The sequence below is a fragment of the Lithobates pipiens genome, unplaced genomic scaffold, assembly GCF_037356315.1.
Source record: "Lithobates pipiens isolate NorthernLeopardFrog02 unplaced genomic scaffold, aLitPip1_a1.2 Scaffold_8, whole genome shotgun sequence".
NCBI classification, from domain to species: Eukaryota; Metazoa; Chordata; class Amphibia; order Anura; family Ranidae; genus Lithobates; species Lithobates pipiens.
Window position 1 is genome coordinate 551216021 of NW_027507903.1, and position 21810 is coordinate 551237830.

The 21810-nt window shown below is 41.1% G+C and overlaps 1 protein-coding gene across 2 annotated transcripts in view; it reads right to left on the bottom strand.

The window, feature by feature from the left end:
* LOC143960888 (tumor necrosis factor receptor superfamily member 6-like) overlaps positions 1-21810 on the bottom strand; it is a 60512-nt gene that overhangs the window by 31854 nt on the left and 6848 nt on the right. For both annotated transcript variants that reach the window (XM_077469876.1, XM_077469875.1), the window contains exon 2: positions 11293-11410. In XM_077469876.1, coding sequence (XP_077326002.1) covers positions 11293-11410 — 118 coding nt within the window. The remainder of the gene's footprint in view (positions 1-11292; positions 11411-21810) is intronic.

Sequence of the window (21810 nt, forward strand, 5' to 3'; positions counted from 1 at the left end):
CAGAGAGAAAATCCCCACTGGAAGACATGCAGGACAACGAAGAGAAAACAGGACAAGAAATAACGCCTTATACCAAAAGTGTATCCATGGCTGCTCTTAGGATACTCAGTGGAGCATACCCCCACATATTGAACCTGGTAATATGTTTTATGTGCTGTAGGCATCCATCCACAGGAGGGCTTTAATACTAGTTTTGTGCATTCATTGTGCATATGGCCCATCGTGGCTCTCTTAAATCTTTTGTATTGTGAAAACTTTGAAAAAAGAATTAAAGCGGAGTTCCACCCACTATTACAAGGTGGTCTTAAACTAAAGACCACCCCTCCACCCCTCCTTTTTTATATCTATATAACAGTCAAATATATCAAAATCATTCGTTTCAGCTGTTTTTCTCTAATGTTTCCTAGTTAGTGAGGTTGAATAAAGACACCAGTCCATCCAGTTCAACCCGAGTGAGTGTCTACAATTGCCCCTATCTCAGTACATTGCTACCCTCAAGGAGCCCACAATCCAAGGTCCCCATTCATATACTAGGGCCAATTTTGGACAGAAGCCAATTAACCTACCTGCATGTTTTTGGTGTGTGGGAGGAAACCTGAGGAAACCCACGCAGGCACAGGGAGAACATGCAAACTCCAGGCAGGTAGTGTTGTGGTTGGGATTCAAACCCGTGACCCTTTTTACTGCTAGGTGAGAGTGCTAACCACCACGCCACTGTGCCACCCTGTAATGTCTACAGATTAAACCTAGGGTGACAGTAAGATGTGTAGTGCACTCCTTTCATAATATACCAGTAATAAAAGAGACAGAACCCTTCAGAAAAATCATCTTTAGTCCAAGTGCACCACCCTGGAATCCCCTGAATGCAGGGCGTATCAGCATGCAAATACCAACTAAAACACCAACCCAAGTTAAATCTCAGGCATTTCTCAGGTATGCCCTGTAGACATCTTTCTATAGACATCTAAGGTGCATGCATTGCATTGTTGGGTGTGGATCTAGTATACCTTGTATTTGCATACTGAGCATGCTCTGTATTCTGGATGCTTGAGGTATGAAAAGAAGGAATCAGTTTTTGTACCATTATTATTGGGCCTAGCAAGGTCCCTTTTTTCACTAAACTATGGACTTGATAACTTGACTGATACTTGGCTAAATTCTTGTTCCTAGTTTTTATCCTGAAGAGGCAATGGAGGACACAAGGCCAAGTGATAGATGACAGAAGGTCACTAAACCTATCCCAATTCTTTAGTTCTCTACATCCTCTAACTGCTGCAACTTGGTTATCTCTAGCAAGTGTGCTAATAGGCAAAAGACAGCTGTTTGAAGGCAATATAACATCTAAGCATTGGAATGGAGAAAAATGTATTGCGTTACCCACAACAGCTCACATTTTTTTACTTGGTAGCCTTTAAAGAGGAACTAAACTGTCCTATATTTTACAGCCAAGGAAGCTGCCATGTTAGAATTTATTTCATCTTCAGTTGCCATGGTACTGCACATGTGATCTGCTACGACATCAGTCATCTGATGGCTTGACAGTTTGGCTTAGAGCTAACATAAGCACATTATAATATATGTATAACAGTCATCATTCACACCATGCCTTGAAAGTAACTGTTTTGTTAAACAGTTAAATCGGTGGGTTTAATTCAACGCTCAAAAGAAAACAAATAACTACCATCTGATTGGCCTGTAAGGGCAAAACTACCTTCCTCCACTGCACTATGCATCCTGTGCAAATGACAGTTCCAATTATGAAATTATAGTCTTGATATAAAGTTTCTGCCAATTGGAAAACGCCCAGAGAGGTATGTGATATTACATTCATTCTTGAAGCCATAATTAGCAATAAAAGTTTGAATAATTTAATACACAGGTGATTCCAATCATCCTGATCTAGGTAGCAAGCACTCTATTAACCACTTCAGCCCCGGAGAAACTGGCTGCTCAATGAACAGGCCATTTTTTGCAATGCGACAATGCATCGTTTTAACTGACAATTGCGCGGTCGTGCGATGCTGTACCCAAACAAAATTGACGTCTTTTTTTCCCCACAAATAGAGCTTTCTTTTGGTGCTATTTGATAATTTCAGCGGTTTTTATTTTTTGTGCTATAAACAAAAATTGAGCGACAATTTGAAAAAAAGAACACAATATTTTGTACTCTTTGCTGTAATAAATAGCCCCAATTTTTTTTTTTATCTATTTTTTTCCTCAGTTTAGGCTGATATGTATTCTTCTACATATTTTTTGTAATAAAAATCGCAAAAAGCGCATATTGATTGGTTTGCGCAAAAGTTATAGCAACTAAAAAATAAGGGATAGATTTATGCCATTTTTATTATTATTCTTTTTTTTACTAGTAATGACAGCAATCTGCAATTTTTATCAGGACTGCGACAATATGGCTGACATATCAGACATTTTCGACACATTTTTGGGACCATTGGCATTTCTACAGGGATCAGTGCTATAAAAATGCACTGATTACTGTGTAAATGTCACTGCCAGGGAAGGGGTTAACACTAGGGGGCGATCAAGGGGTTAACTGTGTTCCCTAGTGTGTGTTCTAACTGTGGGTGATGGGACTGACTATAGGAGATGAGAGATCATGGTTCCCAGCTCCTGGGAACTCATGATCTCTCTCTCCTCACAGAACTGGCATGCGTGTGTTTACACACACGCGTCCCTGTTCTGCCTCTCATGACCGGCGGTCATGAGCATCGGCACCCCCGCTGTGAAGCGGACACATGCACGCGCCTGCTATCCCACTTAAGTGACCAACGTACAGTTACACCGGTTCGCGGGATCATGCCGACCTGCCACAGTATGACGGCAGCTGGTCGGCAAATGGTTAAAGTACTAGTGATCCAGAAATAGATTTCTTTCTAATATCCAATTCTTCGAAGTATTGGAGAGCATATGACCTTCCTCATTCCTTCCAAAAGTTAGTGTATGGGCCTGAGGGGCCAACTGCCCTACCCGAACAATGTTAGGTGCGGGGAGGGAAGGGGATCATAAAAGTATGTACGTAAACCCTGACAATTAACTTTTTTTTAACCATTTCAATACCGGACACTTTCAGCCCCTTCCTGCCCAGGCAGATGTATTTCAGCACTGTCACACTTTGACAATTACTCAGTCATGCAACACTGTACCCATTTTTTTTTTGCCATAAAATGAAAAAATAACAAAAATTTAAAAATAAAAAAAAATTTACCTTCAGAAGTCACATAATTAGTGAAATGATGTGCACCTGTGTGCAATCTAAGTGTCACATAATCTGTCATTACATATACACATCTTTTTGAAAGGCCCCAGAGGCTGCAACACCTAAGCAAGAGACACCACTAACCAAACACTGCCATGAAGAAGACCAAGAAACTCTCCAAACAAGTAAGGGACAATGTTGTTGAGAAGTACAAGTAAGGGTTAGGTTATAAAACAATATCCAAATATTTGATGATCCTTAGGAGCACCATCAAATCTATCATATCCAAATGGAAAGAACATGGCACAACAGCAAACATGCAAAGAGACGGCCGCACACCAAAACTCACCAGGCAAGGAGGGCATTAATCAGAGAGGCAGCACAGAGACCTATGGTAACCCTGGTGGAGTTGCAGAGTTCCACAGCAGAGACTGGAGTATTTGTACATAGGACGACAATAAGCCGTACGCTCCATGGAGTTGGGCTTTATGGCAAAGTGGCCAGAAGAAAGCCATTACTTTCAGCAAAAAACAAAATGACACATTTTGAGTTTGTGAAAAGGCACGTGGGAGACTCCCAAAATGTATGGAGGAAGGTGCTCTGGTCTGAGGAGACTAAAATGTAACATTTTGGCCATCAAAGAAAGTGCTATGTCTGGCGCAAACCCAACACATCACATCACCCAAAGAACATCACGCTGTGGGGATGTTTTTCATCAGTCGGCACTGGGAAACTGGTCAGAATTGAGGGAAAGATGGATGGTGCTAAATACAGGGATAATCTTGAGAAAAACCTGTTCCAGTCTGTGTGTGCTTTGAGGCTAGGACGAAGGTTCACTTTCCAGCAGGGCAATGACCCCAAACACACTGCTAAAACAACACTTGAGTGGTTTAAGGGGAAATATGTAAATGTGTTGAAATGGCCTAGTCAAAGCCCAGACCTCAATCCAATAGAAAATCTGTGGTCAGACTTAAAGATTACTGTTCACAAGCGCAAACCATCAAACTTGAAGGAGCTGGACCAGTTTTGCAAGGAGGAATGTGCAAAAATCCCAGTGGTAAGATGTGGCAAGCTTATAGAGACTTATCCAAAGCGACTTGGAGTTTTGATAGCCGCAAAAGGTGGCTCTACAAAGTATTGACTTGGGGGGGGGGGGGTGAATAGTTATGCACATTGACTTTTTCAGTTATTTTGTCCTATTTGTTTTTGGTAATTAAAAAAACATCTTCAATGTTGTGAGCATGTTCTGTAAATTAAATGATTCTAAGTTGTGAGGCAACAAAACACGAAAAATTCCAGGGGGGTGGGGGGGGGGGGTAGTTTTGCAAGGCACTGTATATCTGAAAATTGATCTTAATGTACTGACGGTCTATCTCATTTTATAAAAAAGCTAAAATACCAGGACAGTACAAATACCCCCCCAAAAAACATTTTAGGAAAATAGACTGTACAGGGTATTTAGTAAGAGGAATAGCGAGTTTTAACCATTTAAAAGTGTTTTTTTTTTATATTTGTACAATGAGTGCAAAAAATGCCTGTTGGTTTTGGCAGCAATTTGCTGAGCTTGTAACTTCCTGTGCTTTCTTCCTGTACATAAGGAGGGTCATGGAGATGAGAAATGAGGGAGGAGATGGGTGGAGGTTTGTGTTTCTTTGCTATTTATTAGAAATTAAAAAGCCAGGGCTGGCACAACGTGCTTGATAATTCAGAGCCAACATATGCACTGTGTTGTCATATCAAGGAGGAAAGTAGGGCATACTATATTTCTGGAACATCAAATAACCTTTCTGCACGTGCAGCAAGTTTAAAGTGTAACTAAAGGCAAAACTCAATTTTCTCACACTTCCTCTTTTGGCTATGGGACAGGAAGTGAAGGGATATTTCCCCTATGGAACACAGATGGAAAAATTAAAGTGACAGGGGCTATAACCCTCCCTTACTCTATCCAAAAGTTACACTTCATAGCACATGGGGAATGTCCATGTATTGCAAATATTTGTTTTCTTATTTGTCTTATGCTTTACCTGTGGATTTTACACTCACAGCTCCAACAGAAAGCTGTATCCGAATCACAATAGCAAGTTAGAGGACATTTGTGCAAAGCAAGGGGCATTTCATTGGATCAGTTGTCCATAATGAAAGATTTTCCCTCACCTTGTGTTTTGGATGTACTATCACATTCTGACAATGATCACCAAGACAAGTAGAAAAGGTGGGAGTCTAACTAAGGCAGGCCATACATTCATTTTCCTTTCTTCAACCAGATGTAAGAATGCTCCTAGCAGTTGGGCGCTTTTTCAGCTGTCCCTGAACTCTCCTCTATGTTATCTTATCAGTATATGCACACAGGGTCATTTATAGTAGTTTCCAGGCAGTTGAGTTTAGAAGCATTTTTTGGAATGCAAAAAAATGTATTCAGGATGGATGTTCAAAGGCATTTGAAATGCCAAAGGGCTGTAACAGATTCTAAATATGTGTAAACGTGGTAACTTGTGTTTAGCCATGTTTCGTTTACAGGCGTTTTTCATTTTTTCACTACTTGAAAACATGTAAAAAATATATATATATTTTTAAATGCAAACAAGGCAAAACGCTGCTAAACGTGACAAAATGGAAGTTTTTAAACGTCGATTATATCTGTCAAGCTAAATCGTTCAGGACAGGTTGTAAAATGTCCCATGTACATGAAGCCTTATCAGGTTACAGACAGCCATTAAAAAAATGGTAGGAGTTCTACAGCTAGCCATAAAACCACATAAAAGGCAGGCCCTTTCCCAGTCGAAGCCTTGTATGGGGAAACGCGTCGGACGGAGCTACAGAACTTGACGTCACTGCGCACCAGCTAGCATGAACCTCGGCTGGTTTTGAATACCATTTTGTTTGGCTGTCAGTGCCTATGATTTTTTAAGAATAAATACATTTTTTCATTTGAGTACTGCACATGAAGCCTCTTCATTTCATTTTATAAACACATCCTGTGGAGGAATCTATGGTACTAGAAGGCTCTGAGAGGAGTGTTTTTAAGCAGAGAAAAAGCTGCTACAGGAGGAGGGATGCTGCTATTGGAAAAGTCAGTGGATACAACGCCCTTGGCAAATTGATCCTTCCTCTGTGTGTACCTATCCGATCTCTATAATTTGAGATCCATCACATCCGGTGCTGTTTTTACTTTGCTTGATGAACAGAAAAATCGCTTGTCTTTCTGAAAAGTTCGTTCTGATTGTCCATATTGGGTCGAGCCCTTTCCGACTATACATCTACACTAAAAAAAAATTTTTTTTTCATATTTGTATTTTTTATATTAGTGGAGCGTGTGCTGGCATTTGTATTTGCCTCCTTGTTTGATGTTTTGAATTGCGCATCTTTATTGGATACATACAGCCATAAACACAGCATGGGTTGAGGAATCGGCACTGCCAGCTATTGTATTCAGACAGCAGTCTAAATACCAAACTGTGGCTACATCTGATAGAATGCAGTCACTGTTTGGCCAATAGTTTTCTATCTGGCTTAGTCAGTATTTGAATGAACTTTTGCTGAGCTGGAAGGAGGCTGACGGGGCCACCCACACTAATTTGGCAGCATTTGGACACATTTTGAGCCAGGTATGGCTAGCTTTACCCTTCCCTACCCCCTCCAAAATGTTTTGGCTGTACATATAATAAAAAAATAATAATAATAATATAAAAAACATGAGAGTCTGTGTCTCCCACCAGTTTCATATGAATATTGTCACGTTTTAAGGTTACAAGGCATTCACATCTCACTAATTTTCATTTTTTCTGAAAGGTCAGTTCAAGAATCAAATTGCAATCACATGATTCCTTTTAAAATAACTGAAAACCCCGTCTCCTCCCTCAGAAGTCAGAATTCCCCGGATAGGAACACAAGGCTTGTATCCTTCCTGTACGTTGTATATCATGTGTGCTACCTATTGTATGCAAACAACGTTACACAACTTCTACGCCCCCCTGTTTTCAGGCTGCAAATAAAGCCATTGCTACATCATGTATTGAGTTATACAAGGCTTTGGCCTTTTTTATTTTTTTAAGGCACAATTTGGAATTTTGTGTGACACATTCATTGTCTTCATGTACTTTTTTCTCTACTTCTCAAAACCAAGTTAACCCTTCCCATAAAATTCTGGACACCCAGATTGCTATCAAAGCACATAACTGTATTATCTACTAGAATTTAGCTCATCTGGATATTGGGCTGGTCATACATTGATCCCCCAACAGCCAGCATTCAGTATTATTGTCTTCTGATAGCATGGACTCCTCCGCTGTCAGAATACACACTGATTGTCTGCAGGCACTGATCAAATAAAACATTATGAACAGCCCCATTTGAATGAAGCCAATCCTAAAACCTCATGCACACTGGGCGTTTTCACAGCTGCTGTTTTTGGCTTAAGGCGTTTTGTTTTTTCTGCGGCCAATTAACTCCCCAGCATGTTATCCTATGTGTCCGTGCACACATAGCCCAGGAACTAATGCGTTTTTAAGAGGATTTTTTCCAGCTGTAAAAATGCTCTAACGCTGATAAAAGCTTAAAAACGCAGATATTTGCCATTTATCAGCGTTTTTGAGCCATAAGCTTTTGTGGGAGTAAAGTTTTGCTACAAAAGGAGCTGAGAAACACTGAAAATGCTACAGCAAAAATGCTGCAAAACTCATTCTACAGCTACAGCCTTCTACAGCTAATACTACTGGCATAATTTATAACCTCCAGTGTGGAAGAGGCCCTAGATCGACTTCTCTCAAGCAAGAATGGCCACAGATGGTCACATACCTCCCAATATTTCAAGATAGGAATAAGAGACACCTACTAATAAAAATATGTAGGCATAGGACATGCCCCCTGCAATGCCCCTTAAAGGGGACATAACCAATACAAAAGTTTAATAAAATCCACAAGTGCCTTTTTTACCACTAATATTCCCTTTATATTGGCTTTTAAAACTAATTGCAGCAATTTAGAAATTGGATGAAAGGTTTAGCACTAGGAAACACTTTTTGAAAGATAAAAACTTAAAACTATATATAGTTCAAACCAAAATGAGGGAAAAATGAGGAGGAATGAGGGACAGAAGGACACTGCTCCAAATCAGGGACAGTCCCTTGAAATCAGGGACAGTTGGGAGCTATGGATGGATCACAATTTGTCCAGTCCCTGCTGAACCAGCCGATTTTCAATAGTAGGAGTTCTACAGCTAGCCATAAACCCACATAAAAGGCAGCCTCCTTTTATGTGGGAAACGCGTCGGGGGAGCTACAGAACTTCACGTCACTGTGCACCAGCTGGCTGGCATGAGCCTCGGCTGGTTTTGAATACACTGTTTGGATGTCAGTGCCTACGATTTTTAAAGAATAAATACTTTTTAAATGTGAGTACTGCACATGAAGCCTCTTCATTTCATTTTATAAACACATCCTGTGGAGGAATCTATGGTACTAGAAGGCTCTGAGAGGATTGTTTTTAAGCAGAGAAAAAGCTGCTACAGGAGGAGGGATGCTGCTATTGCAAAAGTCAGTGGATACAACGCCCTTGGCCAATTGATCCATCACATCTAGTAAGCGGCGCTGTTTTTACTTTGCTTGATGAACAGAAAAATCTTTTGTCTTTCTGAGATGTTCATTCTGATTGTCCATATTGGGTCAAGCACTTTTTGGACTATACATCTATACTTAAAAAAAAAAATCTTTTTGTGTTTTTTCATATTTGTATTTTTTATATTTGCATTTTTTTTTTTTTTTTAATACTTGCACCTTTTTGAGCTCATTGGTTTGTTGGAGCGTGTGCGTGTGTTGGCATTTGTATTTGCCTCCTATTTGATGTTTTGGATTGCGCATCTTACACACAGCCATAAACATACAGCATGGATTGAGGAATCAGCAGTCTAAATACCAAACTGTGGCTACATCTGATAGAATGCAGTCACTGTTTGGCCAATAGTTTTCTATCTGGCTTAGTCAGTATTTGAATGAACTTTTGTTGAGCTGGAAGGAGGCTGACGGGGCCACCCACACTGATTTGGCAGCGTTAGGACACATTTCGAGCCAGGCTTTACCCCTCCCTACCCCGTCCAAAAAGTTTTGGCTGTATATATCATTTAAAAAAAACAAAAACAATAAAATTAAAAATAAATATAAAATAACATGACACGTTTTACAGTTGCAAGGTATTCTTTCACATCTCACTAATGTTCATTTTTCTGAAAGGACAGTTCAAGGATCAAATTGCAATCACATGATTCCTTTTAAAATAACTGAAAACCCCGTCTCCTCCCTCAGAAGTCAGAATTCCCCCGGATAGGAGCACGAGGCTTGTATCCTTCCTGTACGTTGTATATCATGTGTGCTACCTATTGTATGCAAACAGCGTTACACAACTTCTACGCCCCCCTGTTTTCAGGCTGCAAATAAAGCCATTGCTACATCATGTATTGAGTATACAAGGCTTCGGCCTTTATTATTTTTATTTTTTTTTTAAGGCACAATTTGGAATTTTGTGTGAAGCATTCATTTTCTTCATGTACTTTTTTTTTCTGCTGCTCAAAACCAAGTTAACCCTTCCCCCCCCCCCAACAGCCAGCAGGCAGTATTATTGTCTTCTGATAGCAGGGACTCCTCCACTGTCAGAATACACTGATCGGCTGCAGGCACTGATCAAATAAAATATTACCATCAGCCCTATTCCCTATTTGAATGAAGCCAATCCTAAGACCTCATGCACACTGGACATTTTTACAGCTGCTGTTTTTGGCTTCAGGCATTTTTTTTCTGTGGCCAATAAACTCCCCAGCATGTTATCCTATGTGCCCATGCACACATAGGCTGTTATCAGCGTTTTTTGGCAGGGGTGTTTTCTGGCTAGAAAAAAAACCCAGGAACTAATGTGTTTTTAAGAGGAGTTTTTCCAGCTGTAAAAACGCTCTAATGCTGATAAAAGTTTAAAAACGCCAATATTTGGCATTTATCAGCGTTTTGCTACAAAAAAAAGTCGAGAAACACTGAAAAACGCTACTGCAAAAATGCTGCAAAAGTCATTCTACAGCTACAGCCTTCTACAGCTAATGCTACTGGCATAATTTATAATCTCCAGTGTGCAAGAAGCCCTAGATCGACTTCTCTCAAGCAGGGATGGCCACAGATGGTCACATACCTCCAAATATTTCGAGATGGGAATAAGGGACACCTACCAGAAAACATATGTAGGCATAGGACATGCCCCCTGCAATGCCCCTGCTTTTTTTTTTTTACCACTAATATTCCTTTATATTGGCTTTTAAAATTAACAATTGCACTACTTTAGAAATTGGATGAAATGTTTAGCACTGGGAAACACTTTTTGAAAGATAAAAAAATCATTTTATATACAACTATACAGATAAGACCAAAATGAGGGACAAATAAGGAGGAATGAGGGACAGAGGGACACTGCTCCAAATCAGGGACAGTCCCTTGAAATCAGGGACAGTTGGGAGCTATGGATAGATCAAAACTTGTCCAGTCCCTGCTGAACCAGCCAATTTTCAATACATCTATGGCTATCTTTAGTCATGAGAAAAATAGATTTTTCACTTAGGGCCCATTCACAATATCTGCAGTGACATATCTGCGCCTAAAAAAAATCCAATCCTTGAAGGGCACATAAAAAAACAATTGATTTCTACGTGCCCCATTTACACCATAATGCTGGTGTGAAGTGCAGTGAGGTGCCGACATGGTGCTTTTATTGCAAAAAATAAATGCATTGATTCCCCCATCCACACATGAAGGGTGGATGGAGAAATCCTCCCCACTGTGCCATTTGTACCCTGACAGAGGGACTCTGTTAGAATATGCCTTTTGGCCACAACTGGCTAATCGACAAAAGTTTTCCAACAGTCCAAATCGACATAAGTCAGTTGTAGATAGACTTCTGTCCAGTGGGAACAGATATAGGTAGACCGAAATTCAGCCAATTCCTGCTGAGCCAGACAAATTTTGATGCATCTATGGGCAGCATAACTTAAATTCCTCATTTGGCTCCAGACATCCATATGTAAAAGATCATAAAGTGGAGTGAATTACCTGCTGGGCAGAGGAGACACAAGATTTGCCCATCCTGTCCGTCTACTGCATAGAACAGATCGTTCTCGGATATCAGTCTTTCTGTCCTTGTAGGGAGGCCATATGCGGTTGGAAGTACCTGCAGAGAAAAGAAGACACCACTGATCAGCTACACCTCCTCCTAGCACCAAATGCATTCATTTCATATTTCATTGCCTTGTAAAGTTTGTAGCATATCATTGTCTGAACCTTTAAAGCATTTCTCCACTTTTGTTGAGAAAAAAAACATTCCCTCTGGGTGATCTATGTACATTGCAGGGACTATAACAACCTTTGTTTCAGATTCCTACCTTTTGTTATTCTTAAGAAATCACTGTGTTCCTCTGCGCAGAGTGGGACTAATGGGAGTAGTTTCATAATTATCTATCAGCTGTGCAGCTACAGAGCACTAATGAGGAAACCTGCTAAGTCTGCATCCATTTAGACGTGTTCCTATTGGAAATATCTCACTAAAAATTTAATTTTTGTTGCAGGGTATGCCTGAAATCTGAATTGTATCTTAGGCAGTCTTCTGGGAAAATTGGTGAGCCAATCACACAAGCAGGAAATGATGTTTCTGGGGAGTGGCCAGTACACATTCTGTGTACAGAACAACTCCATGTAGCCATATTGCATTGTATTTTCAGAAAAATTGCAGTGGCTGCAGATTGAAAAGGAAAGGTAATTTTTATTAACATTCAATTACAATATGACTTATGTCGCAATTGTATACGCTATATTATTTTTTCTTTCTTTATTTGCATTTTTTTCTCCCTACGAAAGTGGAGTTACCCTTTAATGGAACAATAAAGTCAAATGCAATGCATGTTTGTAGCACTGGGGTCCTGGGCTCAAATAACAGAAACCATTCTTTCTGTCCTGTCTTCAAACAGTTTGCATAGTCTTCCTAAACTTCTTAGGGTCTTCCATGACCCTGAACTATGGCAGCAGATAGGAAGAGTGGATAACCCCAAGCTCCAATGTTGTAATATATGCGCCTTCACAATAATTGGACCAGTGGGGTCATCCCTCTCCTCCAGACAGCATATGTGTGTGCAGCAAAGTCTGATTGGCTCAGAGAAATTACCTTTCTACTCTCATTCTAATGTACAGTGCATTATAGGTGGCTATTATCAAATTCAGATTTGAATGCATACACTATTACACCATTTTACCCCATCCCCTCCTCTCTACTCAAACACTCATGTGACATTATGGAGGTGGGCATGGCCACAACCATTTTATTCAATGTCGCTAAACTTAGCTCCACCTAGCAAAAAATTCAGTGTTTATGTTTTTTAGTACCCTCTGTTGTTCTGATACGTACAGTATATGATATGTTATACTACTGTGTAAATCAAAATGTTTGAGTAAATATCATTGTCCCATGCCCATGTTCATTAAAATAAATAAAACATTTTCGCAAATTCAAAACGTGCCATTTTGTTTTTTGCTGAAAGTAATGCTGCCATAAAGCCCAACTCTATGGAGCGTATGGCTTATTGTCATCCTATGTACAGATACTCCAGTCTCTGCTGTGGAACTCTGCAGCTCCTCCAGGGTTATCTTAGGTCTCTGTGCTGCCTCTCTGATTAATGCCCTCCTTGCCCGGTCCATGAGTTTTGGTGTGCGGCCGTCTCTTGGCAGGTTTTCTGTTGTGCCATGTTCTTTCCATTTGATTATGATAGATTTGATGGTGCTCCTAGGGATCATTAAAGATTTGGATTTTTTTATAACCTAACCCTGACTTGTACTTCGCAAACAACATTGTCCCTTACTTGTTTGATGAGTTCCTTGGTCTTCATGGCAGTGTTTGGTTAGTGACACCTCTTGCTTAGGTGTTGCAGCCTCTGGGGCCTTTCAAAAAGTCGTGTATATGCAATGACAGATCATGTGACACTTAGATTGCACACAGGTGGACATCATTTCACTAATTATGTGGCTTCTGGAGATAATTGGTTGCACCAGAGCTTTTTATGGGCTTCATAACAAAGGGTGTGAATACATACACACATGCCAATTATCAGTTTTTCATTTCTGAAAAATTGTTTTATGTATATATTTTTCTAATTTTACTTCACCAACTTAGACTACTGTGTGTCTGATACATCACATATAATTCAGATTAAAAAAATTGAACTAAAGGCTGTAAAGTAACTAAATAGGTAAAAAGCCAAAGGGGGTGAATACTTTTGCAAGGCACTGTATGTCTGCATTTAATTTTGTAGTTTACATCTCCTTCATTTCTCCTTTAATAAAGGATTGGGTTAGAGGGTAAAGTTTGGTTATGGCTCCACATTCCAAAGTTGGGTGTAATGGATAAGAGAGTACAATGTGCAGGGCTGTAATCACCCGACAGTAATCTAAAGCAACTAGGAAAATGTCAATTTGCTGTAAAAGGAGTGGTAAAAGATTAAATCTTTGGTTTACCACTTTTCATGTGCAATCATTACACTTTTCGAATTAGGTTGGCCACAGATGTTTTTTTCCAATTTGTATCTTTATATCTGTAGCTCAGTGATTGCCCATTTTGTATCTTGTTCAATTAATGATCTGCATGGCAAAGCACAGTAGAACCTTCCTAAAACAGATATTTCTTCCAACACAAATTCATAGTGGTTTGTTCTTCATTTTAGGAAAGCATCCCTTTAGGTCCTATGGTTCACTCGGAACTGCTGGTTTACAGGATAGATACAGCCTAATATTACAGCCAATTATCACAAAGTGCATACATTAGCATTCGTATAATTAATTATTATTCCAGACTTTTATGGTGCCAAAGGTATGAGTAGCACTTTACAAAATAAGGTCAACAGTACATTTACAATACAATAAAGGAGGGTTTGGAGGGTCCTGCTCATGAGAACTTACAATCTAAAAGGGAACACCAAGTAATACAAAATAATTATTATTAATTATTTTTGCTTACAAAAACTTCAAAAGCTCTGGCAGGTGTTTTTGGCGAAGTTTTGGTGCGATTGTGATACGTTAAAATTCATCTACTTCTGTCATTTTCCATTGTGGAGCAGTTTTAACCATTCAAACGCTACGAAACTACACATAGGGCATTTAGGGAGCATTTTTAATGCTTGTGAAAAACTCCCAATTCTAAAGCTCATTGGCGCCTGTCTGACGCCCATAATAACGCCCTACAAACACTATAGGAGCGTTTGTTGAGCGCCAGAAATTGAGTCAAGTGTGAACAAGCCCTCATATATAGGGTCACCTTCATCATTCCGGCAAGCCTAAAGCAAGTGGTAGGTCAGGGATAGAGACCCTGCTGCCTGTTCACTTCCTGGATTTACACAAACATAACCAAGACAGCTGTATAAGGTATTTACTGGCAGAAAAAAAATAATGTTTTACTATCCAAAGTTAAAACAACAAGAGCAGAAGATTTAATAGATGGAAATTTGAAAAAATGACTGAAGGTGCGCTTTAACTTTCGAAAATTCTCATACGATAGAATCCAACTTCTGAAGTGATGTAATGTACTGATACTTTCTATTGTAAGAAATACTGTGCTTTACCCTGGTTATATTAATATTTGCCTTGAGATGGGCTTTATTATTTTTAGATTGTAAGCTTTAATGAGCAGGGCCCTCTGATTCCTCTTGTACCAAATTGTAATGTAACTGTAATGTCTGCCCTCATGTTGTAAAGCTCTGAGCAAACTGTTGGCGCTATATAAAACCTGTATAATAATAATAATGATTATTATTATTACATGTACTTACATAGCGCCAGCAATTTAATGGAAGGTTTTTTTAGTCCATCTCACCATAACCAGTCCAGTTATGCATTCTTCTGTAAAAATTATATAAACTAACCACAAGTAAAGTAAATATGTTACATCATATCACAAAATAAAATAAAAAATTTTTGTATCTCCGTGTCACGTCTCCCTTCATCACTGTGTTTTGTATCTCCTGCAGCATTTTGCAAAATGTCTGTTATCAGCCATGCCAGATGGAATGACTCATACGTGGTTTCCAGAATGCCGCAACCTTCACGCAGATAGTAGCGTGTCCTCCGGTGACAAGCAGGGTGTGTACTGTACTTCAGAGGCTACATGAGTAATGTGGAATGAGGACAGGAAATTGAGCCCTGGTTCACACTACACAAGATTCACTGCGTTTCCTCAAATAACACAGGGTCCATGCAATCTTCTGTGGGTGTCAATGTTAGAGTAATGACACCCCCCGAAACAGATTGAAAAATTGAAAAACACAGTGCAATTCCCATGCGATGCTATTCAGGTGCGTGGAAAAAAAAGCGGTCTGCGCCATTTTGGTGCGAATGCGATTTAAGACATACACAATATATGGCTCAAATCGCACCGCACAGACATCACATTGATGTGCACAGGAATGCAGTGTTTTCCACGCACCAGTGTGAACCTAGCCTGAAGAAGAAGATCAATTCAAAAAAGGACCCCAGACTAATATCTACTGGTATTCTTTGTTATACAATTGACAAGTTAGCAAAAAAAAAAAAAGTTTTTGTGCTTGAGTGTTTTGGAGCGTGGGCTCTGTGGTCCTATGACACCTACCTGAAATAAACAGTTGACTTTCTTTCTTTGTGTGCAAGAACCACAGAGCTACAAGATCGCATCGGTACAACATTGTATTTTTGCTTGCTCCTCTTGTAACAAACAAAAATGTGTTGCCAAATTAATCGCATTTGGCGACCCGGCTGATTACAAGCAGTGCTGTTGTAGTAAAGCTGCATGTCCAGACATGCCCTGTCAGTCTAAAATACAAGATTTCCTCAGTTTGCGGTATACGTTTTAACAATACTTAAAGTTGAAATCCAGCCAAAACCGTTTTTTCTCGTATGGTTTGTAAGTAGGGAAGTGATAAAACCTTCCCTAAAACCTTTGTCATTTTATGTCAGGAAGTCCAACGCAGAGAGAATAGGAAAGGCTACTGTGTCCTTGTTGGGGGAATTTTCTACAACTTCCTGTGGTGCCACCTGTACAGGAAATGATGAAAAGCCTCTGCAATAGGAGTACAGATATCTTAAAAAATTTTTTATAGCGGTTCTAAAATCCCATGCAATATCCAAAATGGCTGCAGTTCTACATTAACCACTTTCAGACCGGACCATTTTGCTGGTAAATGACCAGAGGTCTTTTTACACTTTGGCACTGCGCTGCTTTAACTGGTAATTGCGCGGTCATGCAATGTTGTACCCAAACAAAATTTGCGTCCTTTTCTTCCCACAAATAGAGCTTTCTTTTGATGGTATTTGATTGCCTCTGCGATTTTTATTTTTTGCGATATAAACGTAAAAAGACCGCAAATTTTGAAAAAAAATGATATTTTCTACTTTTTGTTATTAGAAAAATCCAATAAACTCAATTTTAGTCATACATTTAGGCCAAAATGTATTCAGCCACATGTCTTTGGTAAAAAAAAAAGTCAATAATTGTATATTTATTGGTTTGCGCAAAAGTTGTCACATCTACAAACTAAGGTACGTTTTCTGGAATTTACGCAGCTTTTAGTTTACGACTGCCTATCTCATTTCTTGAGGTGCTAAAATGACAGGGCAGTACAAAACCCCCCCAAATGACCCCATTTTGGAAAGTAGACCCCCTAAGGAAATTGATAAGAGGCATGTTGAGCCCATTGAATATTTTATTTTTTTGCCTCAAGCGATTGAATAATGACAAAAAAAAAATTTTTTTTTTTTTTTTACACAAAGTTGTCACTAAATGATATATTGCTCACACATGCTATGGGCGTATGTGAAATGACACCCCAAAATAAATTCTGCTGCTTCTCCTGAGTACGGGGATACCACATATGTGGGACTTTTTGGGAGCCTAGCCGCGTACAGGGCCCCGAAAACCAAGCACCGCCTTCAGGCTTTCTAAGGGCGTAAATTTTTGATTTCACGCCTCACTACCTATTACAGTTTTGAAGGCCATAAAATGCCAAGATGGCACAAAACCCCCACAAATGACCCCATTTTAGAAAGTAGACACCCCAAGCTATTTGCTGAGAGGCATGTTGAGTCCATGGAATATTTTATATTTTGCCACAAGTTGCGGGAAAATTACAAACTTTTTTTTTTTTTTTTTTTTTTTCACAAAGTTGTCACTAAATGATATATTGCTCATGCATGCCATGGGCATATGTGAAATGACACCCCAAAATAAATTCTGCTGCTTCTCCTGAGTACGGGGATACCACATATGTGGGACTTTTTGGGAGCCTAGCCGCGTACGGGGCCCCGAAAACCAAGCACCGCCTTCAGGCTTTCTAAGGGCGTAATTTTTTGAGTTCACTTCTCACTACCTATTACAGTTTTGAAGGCCATAAAATGCCAAGATGGCACAAAACCCCCACAAATGACCCCATTTTAGAAAGTAGACACCCCAAGCTATTTGCTGAGAGGCATGTTGAGTCCATGGAATATTTTATATTTTGCCACAAGTTGCGGGAAAATTACAAACTTTTTTTTTTTTTCACAAAGTTGTCACTAAATGATATATTGCTCACGCATGCCATGGGCATATGTGAAATGACACCCCAAAATAAATTCTGCTGCTTCTCCTGAGTACGGGGATACCACATATGTGGGACTTTTTGGGAGCCTAGCCGCGTACGGGGCCCCAAAAACCAAGCACCGCCTTCAGGCTTTCTAAGGGCGTTACAGTTTTGAAGGCCATAAAATGCCAAGATGGCACAAACCCCCCCCCCCCAAATGACCCCATTTTAGAAAGTAGACACCCCTAAATTTAGGGGTACACTAGTGAGACTAGGTAATAAATGGCGGGTGCCCTGAAACTATAAAAAAATAACTAACCAACCAGCGTCACCTGTAACAGTTATATGGTGATCACTGGTGAAAGGGTTAACTAGGGGGCAATCAGGGGGCTTTATGCGGTAGTATATGGGGGTCCCTGGCGCTATAAAAAGCTGCGGCGAACCTAAATACCTACCTGCCTAACTAGCGTCACCTGTGACACTAATACAGCGATCAGAAAAACGATCGCTTATTAGGCTGGGTTCACACTGGAGCGATGCGGGAACGCCACGAATGCGCGGCGGGTTCCCGCATCGCATGCCTCCCGGCGGCAGTTCACACTGCCCTATGCGAACTGCTGGGAGTGTCAGTGAAATGTTAATGACACCCCCAGATCAGTTCGCATATCGCAGTGCGATCTGCAAACTTGGATCGCATGGTGTGAACACCCATGCGATCCGATTCTGCTGCGGACCAAAAAAAGGGTCCCGTGCGAGTTTGCGGCGGGTGCGGCGGGTGCGACACGAATTCAGCCATACTATCTGTATAGCTGAACTCGAATCGCACAGAGATCGGATGTGATTTGCACTGCAGTGCGGTGCGAATCACATCCGTTCTCATAAACCGCTGCAATGTGAACCCAGCCTTAGTGACACTGGCGACGGGGGGTGATCACGGGGTTAAACCTTTATTGGGGGGGTTAGGGGGGTACCTTAGAACTAAAGGGGGCTAACCCTAACTGCCCTAACAGTTATTAGTCACAAATGACACCTGCCGGGTGATCAGGGGGTTAAACCTTTATTAGGTAATAAATGGCGGGTGCCCTGAAACTATAAAAAAATAACTAACCAACCAGCGTCACCTGTAACAGTTATATGGTGATCACTGGTGAAAGGGTTAACTAGGGGGCAATCAGGGGGCTTTATGCGGTAGTATATGGGGGTCCCTAGCGCTATAAAAAGCTGCGGCGAACCTAAATACCTACCTGCCTAACTAGCGTCACCTGTGACACTAATACGGCGATCAGAAAAATGATCGCTTATTAGGCTGGGTTCACACTGGAGCGATGCGGAAACGCCGCGAATCCGCGGCGGGTTCCCGCATCGCATGCCTCCCGGCGGCAGTTCACACTGCCCTATGCGAACTGCTGGGAGTGTCAGTGAAATGTTACTGACACCCCCAGATCAGTTCGCATATCGCAGTGCGATCTGCAAACTCGGATCGCATGGTGTGAACACCCATGCGATCCGATTCTGCTGCGGGCCAAAAAAAGGGTCCCGTGCGAATTTGCGGCGGGTGCGGCGGGTGTGGCGGGTGCGGCGAATGGCTGAACTCGAATCGCACAGAGATCGGATGTGATTTGCACTGCAGTGCGGTGCGAATCACATTCGTTCTCATAAACCGCTGCAATGTGAACCCAGCCTTAGTGACACTGGCGACGGGGGGTGATCACGGGGTTAAACCTTTATTGGGGGGGTTAGGGGGGTACATTAGAACTAAAGGGGGCTAACCCTAACTGCCCTAACAGTTATTACAGTCACAAATGACACCAATGCAAAAAAAAAAAAAAAAAATGACATTGGTGTCACTGTGACTGGGGGGCAGGGGTAATTGGGGGGGTGATCGGGGGGTAAAGGGGGGGTGTGAGTGTGCCTGGCATGTTCTACTGTGTGTGGGATGTGTTGGTGCAACTCACTGATCCGCTCTCCTCCGTGTCGGAACGAAAAATACCGACACGGAGGAGAGAATACATCACTTCCTCTCCTGTGTTTACATTACAGGAGAGGAAGTGATGTCACCGGGGATTTCCATTCGTCGGGAGCGATCGCGAGGGGGTGGCCATGAATGAATGGCCGTCCCCTCGTCCGGGATCGCTCCCGAACGAAAACCGACCGCCGCAGGCACCGGGCGGGGGCCCGATCGGGCCCCCGACCCGCGGGAGGCAAAGGACGTACATGTATGTGCTTATGCCTGCCCGTGCCATTCTGCCGACGTACATCGGCGTGCGGCGGTCGGCAAGTGGTTAAAACAAACCCGTACCTCCCCAAATCTTACAAAACCTAACACAGAGGTGTATACAGTATATGAGCAGGGCCCTCTATTTCCTCCTGTATTGTATTGTAACTGTACTGTCTGCCCTCACGTTGTAAAGCACTGCGCAAACTGCTGGCGCTATACAGGCATACCCCACTTTTAAGTACACAATGGGGTTTATTTACTAAAGCTGGAAAGAGCAAAATCAGGCTCACTTCTGTATAGAAACCAATGAGCTTCTAACCCCAGTTTGTTCAATTAAACTTTGGTAATAAAACCTGGAAGCTCATTGGTTTCTATGCAGAAATGAGCCTGATTTTGTACTTTCCAGCTTTAGTAAATAAACCCCATTGTGTACTTAAAAGAGGGGTATGCCTGTATAAATCCTGTAACTATATATATATATATATAATAAATAATAATATATGCAGTCTTTAAATCCCTTAAAGTGCTGATATGTGCTAGATCTGGGAGCTGTGGGTGTCAGCTGTCGGAATACAGAGGAAACCCACAGTGCAGACTTGTCACCCAACACCCACATTGCACATTGGTCTAGCCATGCTGTTTACTATGGATGGGGGAATCAAGTTACTTCTGTTCAGTAAACACAAAATCCTAATGTACATGGTCAGCTTTAAATGACATCAGTGCCAATGTAATGTCGAGATCTTTGTTATGGTTCTATGAAAACTTTAATAAAAATCATTGAAACATAAACTACATCAGTGGTCTCCAAACTATGGCCCCGGGGCCAGATGGGGCCCTTTGCTTGCTTTTATCTGGCCCCTGGGGCACTGTTTCCATCCACTGATACCAACAATGAGGCATACTTTCTCCCACTGACACCAATGAAGGGTTCAGAATTCCTCCTAATGACACCAATGATGGAGCACAATTCCACCCAATGACACCAACAATGAGGCGCTATTCCTCCCAATGACACCAAATATGGGGCATTGTTTATTCCCACTGACGTCGAGACCTTTTCTACTCCCAATGTCCACAGTCTGCCCCCCCCTTAAGAACAGTAAACTGGTCCTTTGTTTCGAAAACTACGGAGACCCCTGGTCTACATAAAGTGCTAATAGATCCTTTGGAAAATACTATGCAAATATCAGATTAATGAAAGTCAATATTTGCACAGGCATAAGCAGGCACCTCACTCTGCACAACAATGGTCAGACCTGGCAATTCGTTGCTCAGACACCAAGCACTGTGGTGGTAAAGGGACTACTACACTGTATCCAAAAAATCCCAAACACTACACTGTATCCCAAAAATCCAAAACACTACACTGTATCCCAAACTTATCCCAAAATAAGAATACTTCACAAGGCATTTAAAGTGTATATGAAACCAAACCCTTTTCACAATTTTGATAGCACAAGGAAGGATCAGAATCCCTCTTGTGGTTTTATTGCTCTCTAGGACTCCATTAGAGAGATTTACCCCCACTTCCTTCCCTGCTAACAACAATTTCACCAGACAATTATTGAAGGAATATCTGAAACTGGGATCCAGACAAAAAAAAAAACTTCCTCTTTACTACTAAAGATAAGCCTTTTTACTAATGTATTACTATTAGAGAGTTGCTCTCACTTCCTGTCTGATAAAACAACATCAGCAGGACAGGAAGTGAAGATAAATCGCTACAATAGAGCCTTGGATAGCATAGGGCCCTAAGCCCTTCCACACTCTCTATAGAAAATC